At 38.6% G+C, this 22663-nt stretch overlaps 1 protein-coding gene across 2 annotated transcripts in view; it reads right to left on the reverse strand.

Moving 5' to 3' along the window:
• IDO2 (indoleamine 2,3-dioxygenase 2) overlaps positions 1-22663 on the reverse strand; it is a 79009-nt gene that overhangs the window by 36081 nt on the left and 20265 nt on the right. Inside the window, exon 2 of one of the 2 annotated variants that reach the window (XM_058720590.1) lies at positions 9088-9183. In XM_058720590.1, the coding sequence (XP_058576573.1) occupies positions 9088-9183 (96 nt within the window). Of the gene's footprint in view, positions 1-14; positions 885-9087; positions 9184-22663 lie in introns of those variants that run through there. The other variant, XM_058720591.1, reaches the window with a different exon arrangement.

Below are 22663 nucleotides of genomic sequence, written 5' to 3' on the forward strand. Positions count from 1 at the left end.
CACCCCCTCCTCACCTCGGCCTTTTTCCTTGGTCCCCCTATCTCTTCCCCAGCTGTAGACACAGCCTGATCCAGATCTTCCCAGGGGTCCTTCTCTGGGTCTTTAAGTGCCCCAAGAGGCGGCGGTGGACGTCTTGGGTATCCCTTTAAGCGCCAGGCACCGCCTCTGCGGCCTCAGACCCGCTGCCCCTCCCGCCCAGGCTCTCTGCAGCTTGCTCTAGAGCCTCGGCGGCGACGGAATCCTTCCTCCGCTCTCCGCCAAGGAGCAGCCTTCCCGTGTCTGTTCGCCCCGCGCAGCTGCGTGTTCCTTCCTCCTAAAAGTTGGCTCTGAATCGCAAATGCAATGTGCTCTAGGCTCGCGTGCGTTTGCGTGTGCGTGTATGAGGTGGGGGAGTGACTGCTGAGATGTTGCATTTCAACAGGAACCGGCTTGAGAATTATGACCATAGTTATTAAGCACTTGTTGTAAGGTGCTTAGGAAAGCGTTTCCAAGGCACGATGCTAAAAACTTCCCATGCCGGATGTTCTGTCTTGCCCCCAAATCCACAGGACACAACTAAGTCAAAGAGGGTAGGGTCAGGGTCACAGAGCCGGCAGGGACTGAGCCCGGATGCTACTTCAGTTCTGCCGACAATTGCCCTGTTCTCCCAAGTCAGCACTGCCTGCTAGAAACATGGAAACCACACATGTAATTAAAAAATTTCCAGCAAGAAGGGCAAAAAAGGTTCTACTTAAAGGGCCCTTCCTAGGCAAGCTTATCGAGAAACCCCGCAGATGTCCGTGTTTGAGCCTCTTTCTCTTTCAGGTCGTGGTGCCCTTCATTCTCAGAAAATAGACCACAACTATAAAACTTAACCTTCTTTAGCCTGGGACTATAACCCACATCCCAGCAGAGCCTGGAACAGAGCATCCTGAGAAACTTGTCACCTCCCAGTCCTGCCCCACCATGGGTGTGGCTGCAAACCTCTCACAACCTTAAAATCCTTTAAGAGGCCCAGCCTAATACAAACTCGGGCCACCGTTTCTCTTGATATCTGGCCCCTCTCCTCTCTTGGAGAATGAATAAACTCTGTCCTGCTAGTTGTTCTACTCTTTGTGCAATTCTTGGTCGCTGGTGCCACCAGCCACCCTAACAAGAGACATTTAAAAAAATTAGTAAAAGAAACATGAAATTTGTTTTAGTAACATATTTTTTTCTAGGTCAATATATGCATAATATTATTAACACATCATCAGTATAAAAATATTGAGATGATTTGCAGTCTCTTTTTTAGGGTAAGTCTTCAGAATCCAGTGAGTAGCTTACATCGCAATTTGTCTTAACCACATTTCAAATGCTCTATAGCCATAAGCCCCTATTGGTTACCTAGAGTGCAGCCAAGGTAAAGGAACAGGGTCCAAGTTGAGAATGTGGCTTTTGGTTAGAGGTTTTTTTTGGAAATTCCTGCACATCCCAGAGTCCCTGGGTTCCTCTTTCCAAGCAAACCCACACATTTTTTTAAACATCAAAATGATTTGGAAAAAATAAACAGCAACAACAAATACCCTTTGTAATGGAAATTTTTTTCTACAAAAAAAAAAAAAAAAAAAAAAAAAAAACCCAGATAAAATAGTTAGGGAGAGAGTGAGTCATAAACTTAATGTTTTCTTCAGTTTAAAGAAATCAACTTCATTTCATATTTGTGTTTTATTGTGAGATGGAAAGTAAATAAGAAAGTTGTAAAATCCAATCCCATTACACTTTTAATTTTCTTTTCCTGATTATTAATACAGGTTACCATCTTCCAATGTCACTTGGTCATGTATGTTTGCTAGTTTGTAAAATGTCTGTTCCTGTTTATACCACATTTTTTTTTTTTTAATGTGGTTGTTTCTCTTTCTGTTTGATTTCCAGGACTTTATATATACAGGATACAAATCTTTTTCTCAGTTATATACATGATAGCATTTTTCAGTTTGTGGCTTGGCTTTTCATTTTCTTTATAGTCTATTTTGAGGAAAAGAGGCTCTATTTTAGTGAAATGAAGTCTATCATAAAAACATCCCAATCTTAGTCATTAGGAAATCTTCCTTAGTCCAAGTACATATTCTCTTAAATTCTCTTCTAAAACATTTAATTTTTGTCTTTTACATTTAAATTCTTAATCCATCTGGAATGAATATATTTTTGTTTATGACACAAGGAGCCAATCCAATCAATGTATTCTTTTGCTCTGTGCTGCCATATGTATGGATAATCGGTCATTCTAGCACCATTATGTTCCCTTCTAATCTATCATTTCCTCTGTGATATATTAACATTTCACATATGTGTGGGTCTGTATGTAAGTTCTGTATTAAAGTTTTGAGTCCTCGTTGTTACTGCTGCCCTATATCATCTGGTCTCAAATTTTGTAGTTTTATAATATGTCATGATGACTGACAAGGCAAATTTTCTCACCTTGCTGTTAAATATACATATATTTATTCATTTACTTTCTAACATGGCATAACAAACTAAACATTATTTTATATTTACAACTTCCAAATGTTTTAAACTTCTTGTTAAAAATAAATATGGAATTTTAGCTCCATCATCATGTTAATGCACTTTGGCCACAAGACTACATTCATACACACACATGCAGGCACACATTATTTTAGAAATTCCTTCTTATTTCACAGCCACATAGCAGTGCTTATTAAGATTAACCATACAAAACAAAAGTTGACCATACATTTCATTAATTTCATTATTTGCCAATGTTTCTTAAATGCTCATTTTTTTCTCTCCTGAGTCTTTTTTTTTTTCAAATTTTTATTCAAATTCTAGTCAGTTAGGATTCAGTGCAATATTGGTTTCAGGTGTAGAATTCGGTGACCCATCACTTACATACAACACACAGTGTTCATCACAACAGGTAGCCTCCTTAATACCCATCACGTGTCTAGCCCATCTCCCATCCACCTCCCTCCATCAACCCTGTTTCTTTTCTATCTTTAAGAGTCCCTTATGGTTAGTTTCCCCCTTTCTTCTTTCTTTTTCTTTTTTTTTTTTTTTTACCCTCCCATATGTTCATTTGTTTTGTTTCTTAAATTCCACATATGAGTGAAATCATATGGTATTTGTCTTTCTCAGACTGACATATTTTGCTTAGCATAATATACTCTAGCTCCATTCACATCATTTTAAATGGCAAGATTTTCCTTTTTGATGGCTGAGTAATATTCATATAGATGAATCAGTGAGTAATATTCATATTATATATGAATATTCATTACATATCATGTATATTCACTATATATGTATACCACAATTTATTTATCCATTCAATCACTCTATGAACATTTGGGTTCTCTCCATAGTTTGGCTATTGTTGATAATGCTGCTATAAATATCAGGGCATGTGCACCCCTTTGAATCTGTATTTTTGTATCCTTTGGGTAAATACTTAGTAGTGCAATTGCTGGATTGTACGGTAGTTCTTTTCTTTAACTTTTTGTAGAACCTCCATACTGTTCTCCAGAGGAGAAAAGTGTAAGAGGGTTCCCCTTTCTCCTTATCCTAGCCTTATCCTGTTGTTTCTTATGTTAATTTTAGCCATTCTGACAGGAGTGAGGTGGTATCTCATTGTGATTGTGATTTGTATTTCCCTGATGATGAGTGATGTTGAGCATCTTTTCATGTGTCTGTTAGCCATCTGGATGTCTTCTTTGGAAAAATGTCTATTCATGTATTCTTCCCATTTCTTAACTGGATTACTTGTTTCTCGGGGTGTTGATTTTGGTAAATACTTTATAGATTTTGGATACTAACCCTTTATCTGATATGTCATTTGCAAATATATTCTCCCATTCTGTAGACTGCCTTTCAGTTGTGTTGGTTGTTTCCTTCACTATTCAGAAGCTTTTTATCAAGATGAAGTCCTAATAGTTCATCTTTGCTTGTTTCCCTTGCCTCTAGCAACATGTCTCATAAGAAGTTGCTATGGCCTAGGTCAGAAAGGTTTCTGCCTATGTTCTCCTGTAGATTTTGATGGTTTCCTGTCTCACATTTAGGTCTTTCATCCATGGCGAATTTATTTTTGTGTTTTGGGTAAGAAAGTGGTCCAGTTTCTTTCTTCTGCATGTTGTCATCCAGTTTTCCCAAAACCATTTGTTGAAGAGGCTGTCTTTTTTTCCATTGGATATTCTTTCCTGCTTTGTCAAAGATGAATTGACCACATAGTTGGGGGTCCATTTCTGGGTTTCCTATTCTGTTCCACTGATCTATGTGTCTGTTTTTGTGCCAGTACCATATTGTCTTGAGGACAAATGTCTTGAGGACAAGCTTTGCATTAAAGCTTGAAGTCTGGAGTCGTGATGCCCCCAGTTTTGCTGTTCTTTCTCAGGATTGCTTTGGCCATTTGGGGTCTTTTGTGGTTCCATACAAATTTTAGAATCGTTTGTTCTAGCTCTGTGAAAAATGCTGGTGGTATTTTGATAGGGATTGCATTGAATGTATACATTGCTTTGGGTAGTATAGGCATTTTAACAATGTTTGTTCTTCCAATTCATGAGTATGGAATGTTTTTTCCATTTCTTGTGTCTTTTTCAGTTTCTTTCATAAGTATTCTATAGTTTTCAGAGTACAGATCATTTGCCTCTTTGGTTAGGTTTATTTATATGTATCTTATTGTTTTGGGTGCAATTGCAAATGGGATCAATTCCTTTATTTCTTTTTCTGCTGCTTCATTACTGGTGTATAGAAATGCAACAGATTTGTATATGTTGACTTTATATCCTGTGACTTTACTGAATTCATGTATTAGTTCTAACAATTTTATAACTTTTGGGTTTCCTACATAGAGTATAATGTTCTCTGCAAATAGAGAAGAAGTTTAACTTCTTCCTTGCCAATTGGATGCCTTTTAGTTCTTTTTGTTGTCTGATTGCTGAGGCTAAGACTTTCAGTACCATATTAAATAGTAATGGTGAGAGTAGATAGATATCCTTGTCTTATTCCTGACCATAGAGAAATGGTTCTCAGTTTTTCACCATTGAGGATGATATTAGCTGTGGATCTTTCATATATGCCCTTTATGATGTTGAGGCATGTTCCATCTATCCCTACTTTGTTGAAGGTTTTTATCAACAATGGATGCTATATTTTGTCAAATGATTTTTCTGGATCTGTTGATAGGATCATATGGTTCTTACCTTTTCTTTTATTACTGTGGTGTAATTGACATTGATTGATTTGTGAATATTGGCCAGCCCTTCAGTCTAGAAATAAATCTCACTTGATAATGGTGAATAATTCTTTTAATACTGTTGAATTTGATTTGCTAGCATCTTGTTGAGAAATTTTACATCCAGTTTCATCAGGAATATTGGCCTGTAATTCTCCTTTTTAGTGGGGTCTTTGTCTGGTTTTGGAATCAAGGTAATGCTGACCTTGTAAAATGACGTTGGAAGTTTTCCTCTCATTTCTAGTTTTTGGAACAGTTTGAGAAGACTTTTGTTTGTTGGGAGATTTTTGATTACTGATGCAAATTCTTTGCTGGTTATGGGTTTGTTCAAATTTTCTAGTTTTTCCAGTTTCAGTTTTGGTAGTTTGTATGTTTCTAGGAATTTGTCCATTTTTCTCCAAATTGCCCAGTTTGATGGCATATAATTTTTCATAAGACTTTATTATAATTGTTTGTATTTCTGTGGTGTTGATTGTGATCTCTCCCTTCTCATTTGCGATTTTATTTTCTGGGTCCTTTCTCCTTTCTTTTTGTTAAGTCTGGCTAAGGGTTTATCAATTTTATTAATTCTCTTGAAGAACCAGCACTTGGTTTTACTGATCTGTTCTGCTGTTTTTGTTTGTTTGTTTGTTTGTTTGTTTGTTTCTCTATCGCTTATTTCTCCTCTAATCTTTATCATGTCCCTTCTTTCATGGGCTTTAGACTTTATTTATTGTTCCTCTTCTAGCTTGTATATTTGAGACTTTTATTTCTTCTTTAGATAGGCCTGTATTGCAATATGTTTCCCTATTAGGACTCCCTTTTCTGCATCCCAAAGGTTTTGAACTGTCATGTTTTCATTTTCATTTGCTTCCATATGCTTCTTACTTTCATTTTTAATTTCCTGGTCAACCCACTCATTCTTTAGTAGGATGTTCTTTAACTTTCATGTATTTGTGTTCTTTCCATAATTTTTCATGTGGTTAACTTCAAGCTTCATGGCATTGTTGTTATAAAATATTCATGGTATGATTTCAATCTTTTTGTAGTTGAGGGGTGATTTGTGCCCCAGTAAATTATCCATTCTCTAAATGTTCCATGTGCTTTCAAAAAGAATGGGTATTCTGCTGCTTTAATATGTTTAAAAACATTGATTTCATCACAGCCATTTGTTCTGAATGTCCAGACCCTTCTTACTGCTTTTTGACTTACCCCTTCTCTTTATATCACATGGTAATTTGATATTATCTATTCATGTTCAGGAATGGTGGTCAGTTTTACCAGAAATAATAACTAATATAGCTTCCCTTATCATGTTTCCAGAATCCTACTGAGATTCCTCTTGTGTAGCTTCCTGTGAGCAAGTCTGTTGCCTGTAATGTTTTGTAGCAGTGGAGTGGAGAAAGGGGACGCTTTCCAGAAGAAGATGGATGCATCTAAACCAAAAACAAGTTTGTTTGTTTTGTACCTAAACATAGATAGGTATATTGGGGCTTTCTAAGAGCAAGGTGGTTGGCCTTGAGGTACTTTGAGATCAAAACTGTAAATTCAATTATTGTGTTGCCTGCGTAAAGGTCTCAAGAGACCATGTTTTTAGTCTGTAGCTCCATATATGGCCCTGGAAACCATAATGATTACTTTTTATGACTGATTCAAATTGATTCAGTATGAGCCTGAGCTGGTGAAGTCCTTTTTTAAAAAAAAATTTTTTTTTATTTAAAAGTAATCCCTATACCCAGTGTGGGACTCAAACCTACAACACCAAGATCAAGAGGTTCATGCTTTACCAACTGAGCAGCCAAGCGCCCCAGTGAAGTCTTAAAAGTGGTTTCATGTAGTTAGATGTTTTTTTAAGTAATTAGAAATGTAGAGACTGGCCAAGAGTGTTGTAATAGTTTCCTAGGGCTGCCTCAACTAATGAACACAAACTCAGAAGCTTAAAACTATAAAACTCACAATTCTGGACAATAGAAGTCTCAAATTAAGGTGTTTGTAAGGTTGGTTCCCTCTGGAATTTCTGAGGGACAATCTGTTCCATGTTCCCTTCTCAGTTTCTGGTGATTACCAGCAACTGTTGACACTTTGGCTTATACATACATTATTTCTATCTCTGCCTCTATCTTCATATGGTGTTCTTCCCCAATTGTTTGTAGGTCTCTGGCCATATTTCTTTCTTCTTATAAAGACACCAGTCATATTGGATTAGAGTGCACCCTAATACAGTATGACCTCATTTACGTTGATTTTATCTGCAAAGACCTTATTTCCAAATAAGGTTACAGTCACAGTTTCCAAATGGACACTATTTCTGGTGAAACACTATTCAACCCAGTAGAAGTGTCTGGGGGATTATTTTCACTAAGCTGTTTCCCCATCTCCCACGTATTCAGTGGTCAGAAGTTAGCTGGACACTCCTAGCTTTTTCTCATTGATATTTAACATATGAAGAGCACCAATTCAATGAGTCCTTCATTTCACTCATGACAGTTTAATCAAACAGAGCCTGAGGAAAGCCTGGTGCAGAGAATTGTGTAGTTCACAAATTGAATCTTAATCTGTCTTTCTACAGACTATCCCAGACTCCACGTTGTTTCTATGTCCTGTTACTCTGACATGGGAGAGGGAGGCTACAGAGGTTTAATTTACTGTGGTTGAATGCTTGGCATGTATACCACAGACTCTGATGTAATTTGCTTGATGTGATACAGTTTTTTAAGTTTTATCCACCTTTGGTACTTTCTCTTGTTTTCCTGCATTTAAAGATATTTTATTATTTTTCTTCTTCTTCTTGTATTTCTTTGTCATATTGATAAGACTTTATGCAGCAGGAAAATACATTCTCAGGTTTAATTTGCCATCTTCATAAATGTTGAAGACAGTCTCTTGAATCTTTTCCAGGATTTCCAATCTTGTGCCTGAACTTAGCAGACATCTAGGAAGTATATTTAAATGCATTAGTATTTATAGATACTAAATATGTTTAAGTCAGTGATGGAGAGCTTGAGAGAATGAAAAACCTTTATTGTATCTCTGAAACCACATGGTAAACCAAATACGTGGGATTAAAGCTGATGGAGAGGAGACTAGATGGAAATATAAATATATATTGAGCACTGTGAAGTAGCAAGGAATACAGAGGGTTATTCAAAGCCATGTAGTTCCCACAACTCTATGACACCAGAATTACTCCTCTTCTATAAATAAGGAAGCAGAGTTACTTGGGTGAAGTAATCTGTTTACAAGTTAGATAGCTACTAAGTGATAAAAACCAAGATTCAAACTCAGGTCTTCCAAATCAAAGTCTATATTCTTCCAATTATATCTTCTTATTATTACTGTGTGGTAATGTCAGTACTTCCAGGACCAAGAAGTTTCACTGTCTCTTATTCACTCTTGGAAAATATTGCTCCTTTTATCAATTATTTTTGCAGACCTACCAACCCTGACTTTAAAATTCAGCAATTCTCTTGAGTCCAATACTCTCTAAGACCCGGGTGGTAAAATTAAGGCAGAGGAAACTTGACCATGTGACATGCAATGAGGACACTGAGAATTTCTATGCTCATCCTTCTCAAGGTAGACCTTATCCATCAACTTGCCTACAATTCCCAACCAGACTGCCTTCCTTTTTTAGGCAAATATTTGTTGAGGGCTTAATATGTTCCAGAAATTGTTTTGTGCGGACTCTGGAAATTTTACAGAAATACATGTGTCATATGAAGAAGTAGTCATTCCACTCTTTAGGAAATGTGAGATACCCTTTTTGGTAATCTCAGTGGCAACATTTGGTGTCCCTGGGTCCTTGACCCACTTTCACAGTGCTAAGGAAAAAAAGTGGTACGGGGATGAAAATAGGAAGGTTAGAAGAACTTAAAGAGAATAATGAAAAAAAGATATACCTTGTCCACTTGAGCTTGAAGCTGGTGACTCTCAATCAAGTGAGGGAGTTTGTTAGCAATTTCCATCCAAGGTCTATAATGATCTGGAAGTTCTTTCTGCATTCAAAATATAAACGTCTCAGTATTTCTGACCTCTTTGGGAAGCAGCATCAGGGCAGTAGCTTCTTTCAAATTTCAGTCTTAAAGTAGAATTCAGGTCAGTTCAGTTGAACAAATATTGGGAATTCACACCATGCTGAGACTTATGCTAAGCACTGTATACTCACAGATGACTGAAATACAATCCTTGGGCTTAAGGAGCATATGGTCTACTAAGGCAGAAAAAAAAGTGTAGTCAGATATATCTTTGTATATGCAGTGTAATATGTTTGGTTACTGATATGTGTATAAGCTTAATAAATTGCAAAGAAGAGAGAGTTGTTAATTCTGTCAGTGGTTGTGATCCCACAACCCACTGGGATCCCAGATCCCACTGACTAAAGGGAAGTATTTGTAGAAATATGAGAATTGGGGCCAGTATTAGAGTCTGAAAGTGACTTTGATATGTGACAATTTGAAAATGGGAAGGCAGTAAACAAGAAGAGATAGTGGATAAATAGAGATAACTCCTTCTTGGGACTACAGATGATTCAGTGTTACTGGAATATAAAGCTGAACAGAAAAGGTGATAGCAGATGAGACTAGAAAATCATATCAAATGTGCTTTCAATAAAGTACATAAGAACTTTCTTTTCATGTTGTGGGTGGCATGGTTTGATTTGAATTTTGTTTATAAGATTTGTTTATAATATTTGAAAGTCAGACTAGGAAGGCTTTGAAATACTAGTTGAGGACTAAATTTAGTTAATGGCAACGGATTTAGAAAAGAAAAGGCATGTATTCAAGAAATATTTGGAAAGTAAAATTAAAATGATGAGATGATCAAATTTAGAGATAGAGGCTAAAGGCATGATGACTTCTAGTTCAATAACATTGCCTGTGTTGGACCCATGGTTTAGCCAAGTAGAACATAGGCTGAATTTCAGCAATCCTAGCTCCATCCCAGGAAATGGCACACTGTACCTGTTACTGTAAGTAAATTTTCATTGGAATACAGCCACATTCATGTGTTTACATGTTGTCTATGGCGCTTTCACATTACAGCAGCAGAATCGGGTAGTTGCAACAGAAAAACCATATGCTAGGCAAAACTCAAAGTATTTACTATTTGGCCAACTCCTGAATATTTTTTACAGAAAAATATTTGCCAACTCCTGAATCCATCCCTATGGTCAGGTCTGGACCTACATTTTCAGTGTATAAACTGTACAACTGAATGTTGTGTTTCTGGGTTAAGAAGAAAGAGGTCATAAGGATGATTGACATGTTTATGAAATAGGTACTGAATGAATTGAAGGGAACACAAACTGAAACAAAAATGCAAGGGAATGTCAAGGAGAGGGCCCAAAAATAGTGAATTTATTTTTTGATATATACAGCCTAAAATGTTTGTGGAATGTCAAGATATGGCCACATATTGGGCAGGCGCATTTACAGCTTGAAGTTCAGGAAAAAATTATTAGAAATACATAGTTGGGAAGCATAATTGCAGTAAAAACTTCACATTACTTCAAACCACAAAAGTGTGTAAAGTTATTTGGGAGAAGTTGCAAAGTGAAATGAAAAGACTGAGATCAGCACACGTGAATTTTGACAAGGCAGGCAGAGGAACTGAATCCAGTAATACAGATCAACAAGAAGTTCAATGAGTCAGAATGGAATCACCCTACAGGATTCAAGACGTCAGATTTCAGATAAAAAAGGAATCATCAGAAGGTCAAATGTATCATTAGAAAGTAAAAGAAAGACACTTTCTGAGAGGGGCCAAGATGGCGGAGCAGCATGAAAGTTTTTTTTGCCTTTCTAGTCCCTGAAATGCAGCTAGATTAACACCAAACCATTTTACACACCTAGAAAACTTGATTTGAGGATTAACACAACAATCTGCACAACTTAAACCAAAGACCCTGACAGATACGCAGCATGGAGAGATGAACTTAGGGAGAGACAAGTCTCAAATGGTAGGGAGCTGTTTTTGCTTGCAGAGAGAGGATGGACATGGGGGGAGAGTACAGTAAAAGCACCCTTCCCCAAAGCAACTGGAGAGAAAGAGGAAATAGCCACAAAGGACTGAACAGAAAAGGGAGAAAGGAGAAATGAGAGGGTTTAAATTCCATTAAGACTCTATAAACAGGGAGAGAACAGAGTCTGAAACTCTGTAGCTCAATACCTGGAGTAGCTCTGCTGGGGAGGACTAATCCCCAGGAGCAGAAAGTGAGGTCTGAGGGGTCCTCGGGTCACATGGGAAGAGATGGTTCTCATTTTGGGAGGACATTTGGTAGAGACTGTACAGCTTCACCACAGGCAAAGGTCCTAGTGGACCCAGAGAACAACCACATTCACTGGTGTTGGAATAAGGATGTTAAGGGTGAAGCCTGATGCCAGATGTGTGTTGTGATTTACCATAATCCCTGAAATGCTACTGCTACACAAGTGTGCCAACATTTTGTGGGGCAGGCTGGCACCCAGCCGCAGTCTCCGGGCATATACAGCATCATGGTCACATGAATGTTCCATTGCTCTGCAAGACCCTCCCCCAGAGGGTCTGAGAGGGTCAAAGCTACAGGGCCTTCAGAAGTGAGGGATTTGGAAACACAGCCCCATCTGAGATAAAATTTGGGAAGGAGGTGCTGCCTGGAAGGCTGATGGTTTGGTTGTGGACAGTATAGAAGCAAGGAGTGGACTGAAGACAGAGAAAAGTAGGGGTGCTTGATTGTCCTATGGGGAGAGGACAGAGTCTGAAACTAGGGACTGGGTAGCTGGGTGACACCATTTTCTCCCCTGCTGCAAACACTCTTACATGCCTACACACACCACAACCATCAACCCCAGTAAACTAAGCAGCACTATCTAGTGGAGAATGGAGCTGTTACAGCAGAACCTGCCCAACTGGGCCAACCACACTCTTGAGGAACACCACAGGTCTCTCTGCCAGCTTAGTTTGCAGACTGTAAAGTGCTTCATAGTTTGACTTCCAGGGGAAACTAGAGGTAATTTCCATCGTATTTCATTCTGTTCACTGACCCATTTATTTAATTTTTTTTCTTTTTCTTTTAGTCATGAATACAGAAAGAGAAAAAAAAATTATTTTCCAGTTTTATAAAAAAGATTTTCTTTGAGGAGTTCCGGAAGATGGCGGCGTAGGAGGACGCTGGGCTCACCGCGCGTCCTGCTAATCACTTAGATTCCACCTACACCTGCCTAAAACCCAGAAAACCGCCAGAGGATTAGCAGAACGGAGTCTCCGGAGCCAAGCGCAGACGAGAGGCCCACGGAAGAGGGTAGGAAGGGCAGCGAGGCGGTGCGCGCTCCACAGACTGGTGGGAGGGAGCCGGGGCGGAGGGGCGGCTCGCCGGCCAAGCAGAGCCCCCGAGTCGGGCTGGCAAAAGCGGAGGGGCCGGACGGACTGTGTTCTGACAGCAAGCGCGACTTAGCGTCTGGGAGGTCATAAGTTAACAGCTCTGCTCAGAAAGCGGGAAGGCTGGAGGACAAAGGGAGGGAGAGCTGCTGAGCCCCCGGACGGACGGCAGAGTTCAGCTTGGCGGGGAACAAAGGCGCTCGCCAGCGCCATCTCCCCCGCCCATCCCCCAGCCAAAATCCCAAAGAGAACCAGTTCCTGCCAGGGAACTTGCTCGCTCCGCGCAAACACCCAACTCTGTGCTTCTGCGGAGCCAAACCTCCGGCAGCGGATCTGACTCCCTCCCGCTGCCACAGGGCGCCTCCTGAAGTGGATCACCTAAGGAGATGCGAGCTAAGCCTGCCCCTCCCGCCCCCGTGCACCTTGCCTACCCACCCCAGCTAATACGCCAGATCCCCAGCACCACAAGCCTGGCAGTGTGCAAGTAGCCCAGATGGGCCACGCCACCCCACAGTGAATCCCGCCCCTAGGAGAGGGGAAGAGAAGGCACTCACCAGTCTGACTGTGGCCCCAGCGGTGGGCTGGGGGCAGACATCAGGTCGGACTGCGGCCCCGCCCACCAACTCCAGTTATACACCACAGCACGGGGGAAGTGCCCTGCAGGTCCTCACCGCTCCAGGGACTATCCAAAATGACCAAAAGGAAGAATTCCCCTCAGAAGAATCTCCAGGAAATAACAACAGCTAATGAACTGATCAAAAAGGACTTAAATAATATAACAGAAAGTGAATTTAGAATAATAGTCATAAAATTAATTGCTGGGCTTGAAAACAGTATACAGGACAGCAGAGAATCTCTTGCTACAGAGATCAAGGGACTAAGGAACAGTCACGAGGAGCTGAAAAACGCTTTAAACGAAATGCAAAACAAAATGGAAACCACCACGGCTCGGATTGAAGAGGCAGAGGAGAGAATAGGTGAACTAGAAGATAAAGTTATGGAGAAAGAGGAAGCTGAAAGAAAGAGAGATAAAAAAATCCAGGAGTATGAGGGGAAAATTAGAGAACTAAGTGATACACTAAAAAGAAATAATATACGCATAATTGGTATCCCAGAGGAGGAAGAGAGAGGGAAAGGTGCTGAAGGGGTACTTGAAGAAATTATAGCTGAGAACTTCCCTGAACTGGGGAAGGAAAAAGGCATTGAAATCCAAGAGGCACAGAGAACTCCCTTCAGACGTAACTTGAATCGATCTTCTGCATGACATATCATAGTGAAACTGGCAAAATACAAGGATAAAGAGAAAATTCTGAAAGCAGCAAGGGATAAACGTGCCCTCACATATAAAGGGAGACCTATAAGACTCGTGACTGATCTCTCCTTTGAAACTTGGCAGGCCAGAAAGGCTTGGCACGATATCTTCAGTGTGCTAAACAGAAAAAATATGCAGCCGAGAATCCTTTATCCAGCAAGTCTGTCATTTAGAATAGAAGGAGAGATAAAGGTCTTCCCAAACAAACAAAAACTGAAGGAATTTGTCACCACCAAACCAGCCCTACAAGAGATCCTAAGGGGGATCCTGTGAGATGAAGTACCAGAGACATCACTACAAGCATAAAACATACAGACATCACAATGACTCTAAACCCGTATCTTTCTATAATAACACTGAATGTAAATGGATTAAATGCGCCAACCAAAAGACATAGGGTATCAGAATGGATAAAAAAACAAGACCCATCTATTTGCTGTCTACAAGAGACTCATTTGAGATCTGAGGACACCTTTAGATTGAGAATGAGGGGATGGAGAACTATTTATCATGCTACTGGAAGCCAAAAGAAAGCTGGAGTAGCCATACTTATATCAGACAAACTAGACTTTAAATTAAAGGCTGTAACAAGAGATGAAGAAGGGCATTATATAATAATTACAGGGTCTATCCATCAGGAAGAGCTAACAATTATAAATGTCTATGCGCCAAATACCGGAGCCCCCAGATATATAAAACAGTTACTCATAAACATAAGCAACCTTATTGATAAGAATGTGGTCATTGCAGGGGACTTTAACACCCCACTTACAGAAATGGATAGATCATCTAGACACACAGTCAATAAAGAAACAAGGGCCCTGAATGATACATTGGATCAGATGGACTTGACAGATATATTTAGAACTCTGCATCCCAAAGCAACAGAATATACTTTCTTCTCGAGTGCACATGGAACATTCTCCAAGATAGATCATATACTGGGTCACAAAACAGCCCTTCATAAGTTTACAAGAATTGAAATCATACCATGCATACTTTCAGACCACAATGCTATGAAGCTTGAAATCAACCACAGGAAAAAGTCTGGAAAACCTCCAAAAGCATGGAGGTTAAAGAACACCCTACTAACGAATGAGTGGGTCAACCAGGCAATTAGAGAAGAAATTAAAAAATATATGGAAACAAATGAAAATGAAAATACAACAATCCAAACTCTTTGGGACGCAGCGAAGGCAGTCCTGAGAGGAAAATACATCGCAATCCAGGCCTATCTCAAGAAACAAGAAAAATCCCAAATACAAAATCTAACAGCACACCAAAAGGAAATAGAAGCAGAACAGCAAAGGCAGCCTAAACCCAGCAGAAGAAGAGAAATCATAAAGATCAGAGCAGAAATAAACAATATAGAATCTAAAAAAACTGTAGAGCAGATCAACGAAACCAAGAGTTGGTTTTTTGAAAAAATAAACAAAATTGACAAACCTCTAGCCAGGCTTCTCAAAAAGAAAAGGGAGATGACCCAAATAGATAAAATCATGAATGAAAATGGAATTATTACAACCAATCCCTCAGAGATACAAACAATTATCAGGGAATACTATGAAAAATTATATGCCAACAAATTGGACAACCTGGAAGAAATGGACAAATTCCTAAACACCCACACTCTTCCAAAACTCAATCAGGAGGAAATAGAAAGCTTGAACAGACCCATAACCAGTGAAGAAATTGAATCGGTTATCAAAAATCTCCCAACAAATAAGAGTCCAGGACCAGATGGCTTCCCAGGGGAGTTCTACCAGACGTTTAAAGCAGAGATAATACCTATCCTTCTCAAGCTATTCCAAAAAATAGAAAGGGAAGGAAAACTTCCAGACTCATTCTATGAAGCCAGTATTACTTTGATTCCTAAACCAGACAGAGACCCAGTAAAAAAAGAGAACTACAGGCCAATATCCCTGATGAATATGGATGCAAAAATTCTCAATAAGATACTAGCAAATCGAATTCAACAGCATATAAAAAGAATTATTCACCATGATCAAGTGGGATTCATTCCTGGGATGCAGGGCTGGTTCAACATTCGCAAATCGATCAACGTGATACATCACATTAACAAAAAAAAAGAGAAGAACCATATGATCCTGTCAATCGATGCAGAAAAGGCCTTTGACAAAATCCAGCACCCTTTCTTAATAAAAACCCTTGAGAAAGTCGGGATAGAAGGAACATACTTAAAGATCATAAAAGCCATTTATGAAAAGCCCACAGCTAACATCATCCTCAATGGGGAAAAACTGAGAGCTTTTTCCCTGAGATCAGGAACACGACAGGGATGCCCACTCTCACCGCTGTTGTTTAATATAGTGCTGGAAGTTCTAGCATCAGCAATCAGACAACAAAAGGAAATCAAAGGCATCAAAATTGGCAAAGATGAAGTCAAGCTTTCGCTTTTTGCAGATGACATGATATTATACATGGAAAATCCGATAGACTCCACCAAAAGTCTGCTAGAACTGATACATGAATTCAGCAAAGTTGCAGGATACAAAATCAATGTACAGAAATCAGTTGCATTCTTATACACTAACAATGAAGCAACAGAAAGACAAATAAAGAAACTGATCCCATTCACAATTGCACCAAGAAGCATAAAATACCTAGGAATAAATCTAACCAAAGATGTAAAAGATCTGTATGCTGAAAACTATAGAAAGCTTATGCAGGTAATTGAAGAAGATATAAAGAAATGGAAAGACATTCCCTGCTCATGGATTGGAAGAATAAATATTGTCAAAATGTCAATACTACCCAAAGCTATCTACACATTCAATGCAATCCCAATCAAAGTTGCACCAGCATTCTTCTTGAAACTAGAACAAGCAATCCTAAAATTCATATGGAACCACAAAAGGCCCCGAATAGCCAAAGTAATTTTGAAGAAGAAGACCAAAGCAGGAGGCATCACAATCCCAGACTTTAGCCTCTACTACAAAGCTGTCATCATCAAGACAGCATGGTATTGGCATAAAAACAGACACATAGACCAATGGAATCGAATAGAAACCCCAGAACTAGACCCACAAACGTATGGCCAACTCATTTTTGACAAAGCAGGAAAGAACATCCAATGGAAAAAAGACAGTCTCTTTAACAAATGGTGCTGGGAGAACTGGACAGCAACATGCAGAAGGTTGAAACTAGACCACTTTCTCACACCATTCACAAAAATAAACTCAAAATGGATAAAGGACCTGAATGTGAGACAGGAAACCATCAAAACCTTAGAGGAGAAAGCAGGAAAAGACCTCTCTGACCTCAGCCGTAGCAATCTCTTACTCGGCACATCCCCAAAGGCAAGGGAATTAAAAGCAAAAGTGAATTACTGGGACCTTATGAAGATAAAAAGCTTCTGCACAGCAAAGGAAACAACCAACAAAACTAAAAGGCAACCAACGGAATGGGAAAAGATATTTGCAAATGACACATCGGACAAAGGGCTAGTATCCAAAATCTATAAAGAGCTCATCAAACTCCACACCCGAAAAACAAATAACCCAGTGAAGAAATGGGCAGAAAACATGAATAGACACTTCTCTAAAGAAGACATCAGGATGGCCAACAGGCACATGAAAAGATGTTCAACGTCGCTCCTCATCAGGGAAATACAAATCAAAACCACACTCAGATACCACCTCACGCCAGTCAGAGTGGCCAAAATGAAGAAATCAGGAGACCATAGATGCTGGAGAGGATGTGGAGAGACGGGAACCCTCTTGCACTGTTGGTGGGAATGCAAATTGGTGCAGCCGCTCTGGAAAGCAGTGTGGAGGTCCCTCAGAAAATTAAAAATAGACCTACCCTATGACCCAGCAATAGCACTGCTAGGAATTTATCCAAGGGATACAGGAGTACTGATGCATAGGGGCACTTGTACCCCAATGTTTATAACAGCACTCTCAACAATAGCCAAATTATGGAAAGAGCCTAAATGTCCATCAACTGATGAATGGATAAAGAAATTGTGGTTTATATACACAATGGAATACTACGTGGCAATGAGAAAAAATGAAATATGGCCTTTTGTAGCAACGTGGATGGAACTGGAGAGTGTGATGCTAAGTGAAATAAGCCATACAGAGAAAGACAGATACCATATGGTTTCACTCTTATGTGGATCCTGAGAAACGTAACAGAAACCCATGGGGGAGGGGAAGGGAAAAAAAAAAAAAAAGAGGTTAGAGTGGGAGAGAGCCAAAGCATAAGAGACTGTTAAAAACTGAGAACAAACTGAGGGTTGATGGGGGGTGGGAGGGAGGGCAGGGTGGGTGATGGGTATTGAGGAGGGCACCTTTTGGGATGAGCACTGGGTGTTGTATGGAAACCAATTTGACACTAAATTTCATATATTAAAAAATAAATAAAAAATAAATTAAAAAAAAAAAGATTTTCTTTAATTTTTTTCTACTATATTTTTTGTAAATTTTTTAAATTCTATTTTACTTTCATCATTTCATTTTATTCTATTTTATTGTGTTCTTTTTTTAATTTTCATATGTTTTCTTTTTTTCTTTTCTCTATTTTCCCTTTTTTTCTCTATTGTACGAAGTTTCTTTCAACAACCAGACCAAAACACAGGATATAGCATCCTTTATTTGATTTTTTGTGTTGTTTTCATTTTTTAATTTTCATTTTTTTTAATTTTATTAATTCCTTTTCTTCCTTCAAAATGATGAAACGAAGGAATTCACCCCAAAAGAAAGAACAGGAAGAAATGGCAGCCAGGGACTTAATCAACACAGATACAAACAAGATGTCTGAACCAGAATTTAGGATCATGATAATAATAATACTAGCTGGGGCTGAAAAATGCATAGAATCCCTTTCTGTGGAGATAATAAACATAAAATCTAGTAAGGATGAAATTAAAAATGTTGTAACTGAGGTGTAATCTTGAATGGATGCCACGGTGGCAAGGATGGATGAAGCAGAGCAGTGAACCAGTGATATACAGGACAAACTTATGTAGAATAATGAAGCAGAAAAAAGGAGGGACACTAAGGCAAAAGAGAACTGTATAAGAATTAGAGAACTCAGTGACTCATTAAAAAGGAATAACATGAGAATCATAGGGGTCCCAGAAGATGAAGAGAGAGAAAAGGGGGTAGAAGGTTTATGTGAGCAAATCCTAGCAGAAAACTTTCCTAACCTGGGGAAAGACACAGACATCAAAATCCAGGAAGCACAGATAACTCCCATTAAATTCAACAAAGACCGACCATCGACAAGGCATATCATGGTTAAATTCACAAAATACTCAGGCAAAGAAAGAATCATGAAAGCAGCAAGGGAAAAAAGTCCTTAACCTACAAAGGAAGACAGATCAGGTTTGCATCAGACCTGTCCACAAACTTGGCAGGCCAGAAAGGAGTGGCAGGATATTTCAATGTGCTGAATCAGAAAAATATGCATCCAAGAATTCTTTATCCAGCAAGGCTGTCATTCAAAATATAAGAAGAGATAAAAGGATTTCCAGGCAAACAAAAATTAAAGGAGTTCATGATCACTAAACCCACCCTGCTAGAAATTTTAAGGGGCACTCTCTAAGGGAAAAAAAAAGATGAAAAAAAAATCAAAAAAGACCAAAAACAACGAAGACTAGAAAGGACCAGAGAATACCACCAGAAACTCCAACTCTACAGACAAAATGATGGCAACAAATTCATATCTTTCAGTACTCACTCCAAATATCAATGGAATAAACATTCTAATCAAAAGACATACAGTAACAGAATGGATAAGAAAAGAGGATCCATTTATATGCTGTTTACAAGAGACCCATTTTACACCTTAAAACACCTTCAGATTGAAAGAAAGGGGATGGAGAACCATCTATCACGCTAATAGTCACTAAAAGGAAGCCAAAGCAGTCATACTTATATCAGACAATCTAGGCTTTACTTTTTTTTTTTAATGTTTTATTTATTCTTGAGAGAGAGAGAGAGAGAGCGCGCATGAACAGGGGAGGGGCAGAGCAAGAGAGGGAGACACAGAATCAGAAGCAGGTTCCAGGCTCTGAGCTGTCAACACAGAGGCCAAGGCAGGGCTCAAACTCACAAATCACGAGATCATGACCTGAGCCAAAGTCGGATGCCTCACCAACTGAGCCACCCAGGCACCCCAAAACAATCTAGACTTTAAAATAAAGACTGTAACAAGATGAAGAAGGGCATTATATCATAATGTGTCTATCCACCAAGAAGATTTAACAATTGTAAATCTTATGCTTATGCTCCACTTATGCTCCAAACGTGGAGGTACCCAAATAAATCAATTAATCATGAACACAGAAACTCATTGATAATAATACCTTAATAGTAGGAGACTTCAACACACCACTTACAGCAATGGACAGGCCATCTAAACAGAAAATCAACAAGGAAACAATTCCTTTTAATGACACCCTGGACCAGATGGACTTAATGGATATATTCATAATATTTCATCCTAAAGCAACAGAATACACATTCTTCTTGAGTGCACATGGAACATTCTCCAGAATAGATCACACACACGGACACAAATCGTTCCTCAACAAGTACAAAAAGATAGAGATAATACCATGCATATTTTCAGACCACAATGCTATGAAACTTGAAATCAACCACAAGAAAAAATTTGGAAAGATAACAAGTACTTGGAAACTAAAGAACATCTTACTGAAGAATGAATGGGCTAACCAAAACGTTAAAGAGGAAATTAAAAAGTGCATGGAAGCCAATGAAGATGATAACACCACAGCCCAAAATCTCTGGGATGCAGCCAAGACAGTCATAAGAGGGAAGTATATAGCAATCCAGGCCTTCCTACAGAAAAAAGAAAGGTCTCAAATACACAACTAACCTTACACTTAAAGATCTGGAAAAAGAACAGCAAATAAAACCCTAAACCAGCAGAAGATGGGAAATAATGAAGATTAGAGCAAAAAAATCAATGCTATTGAAACCAAAACAAACAAACAAAAAAAGCAAAAAAACACAAAAAACACAAAAAAACCAGTAGCTGGTTCTTTGAAAGAATTAACAAAATTGATAAACCCCTAGACAGTTTGATCAAAAAGAAAAAAAGGAAAGGACCCAAATAAATAAAATCAAGAATGAAAGAGGAGAGATCACAACCAACACAGCAGAAATACGAACAATAATAAGAAAATATTATGAGCAATTATATGCCAATAAATTGGGCAATCTGGAAGAAATGGACAAATACCTAGAAACATGTAAACTACCAAAACTGAAACAAGAAGAAATAGAAAATTTGAATAGACCCATAACCAGTAAAAAATCTAATTAACAATAAAAAACTTCCCAAAAAACATGAGTCCAGGGTCGAGGGCTTCCCAGGGGAATTCTACCAAACATTTAAAGAAGAGTTAACATCCATTCTTTTGAAGCTTTTCCAAAAAATAGAAATGGAAGGAAAATTTCCAAACTCATTCTATGAAGCCAGCATTACCTGGATTCCAAAACTAGACAAAGACCCCATTAAAAAAGAGAACTACATGTCAATTTCCCTGATGAACATGGATGCAAAAAACCTCAACAAGATATTAGCCAACTGGATCCAACAATACATTAAAAGAATTGTTCAGCACAACCAAGTGGGATTTATACCTGGCATGCAGGGCTGGTTTAATATCCGCAAAACAATCAGTGTGATACATCACATCAATAAAAGAAAGGATGAGAACCACATGATCCTCTCAATAGATGCACAAAAAGCATTTGACATAATACAGCATCCTGTCTTGACAAAAATCCTCAAGAAAGTTGGAATAGAAGGATCATACTTCAAGATCATAAAAGCCATATACAAAAGACCCAACAATAATATCATCCTCAATGGGGAAAAACTGACAGCTTTTCCCCTAAGGTCAGGAACAAGACAGGGATGTCCACTCTTGCCACTGTTATTCAATATAGTATTGGAATCTTAGCCTCAGCAATCAGACAACAAAAGGAATAAAAGGCATCCAAATCAGCCAGGAGGAGGTCAAACTTTCACTCTTTGCAGATGACACGATACTTTATATGGAAAACTCAAAAGATTCCACCAAAAAACTGCTAGAAGTGATTTATAAATTCAGCAAAGTCGCAGGATATAAGATCAATGCACAGAAATCAGTTGCATTCCTATACATCAATAATGAAGCAACAGAAAGAGAAATCAAGGAATCGATCCCATTTACAATTGCACCAAAACCCATACAATACCTAGGAATAAATCTAACCAAAGAGGTGAAAAATCTATACACTGAAAACTATAGAAAGCTTATGAAAAAAATTGAAAAAGACAAAAAAATGGAAAAATATTCCATGCTCCTGGATTGGAAGAACAAATATTGTCCAAATGTCAATACTACTCAAAGCAATCTACATATTCAGTGCAATCCTTATCAAAATAACCCCAGCATTCTTCACAGAGTTAGAATAAACAATCTTAAAATTTGTATGGAACCACAAAAGACCCCAAATAGCCAAAACAATCCTGACAAAGAAAACCAAAGCTGGAGGCATCACAATCCTGGACTTCAAGATGTATTATAAAGCTGTAATCATCAAGACAGTATGGTACTGGCACAAAAACAGACATTCAGGTCCTTGGAACAGAATAGAGAACCCAGAAATGGACCCACAAATGTATGACCAATGAATCTTTGACAAAGCACGAAAGAATATCCAATGGAATAAAGACAGTCTCTTTAGAAAATGGTGCTGGGAAAACTGCACTGTGACATGCAGAAAAATGAACCTGGACCACTTTCTTACACCATACACAAAAAT

This window comes from Neofelis nebulosa, chromosome 3 (assembly GCF_028018385.1).
Source record: "Neofelis nebulosa isolate mNeoNeb1 chromosome 3, mNeoNeb1.pri, whole genome shotgun sequence".
In the NCBI taxonomy this organism is placed as follows: Eukaryota; Metazoa; Chordata; class Mammalia; order Carnivora; family Felidae; genus Neofelis; species Neofelis nebulosa.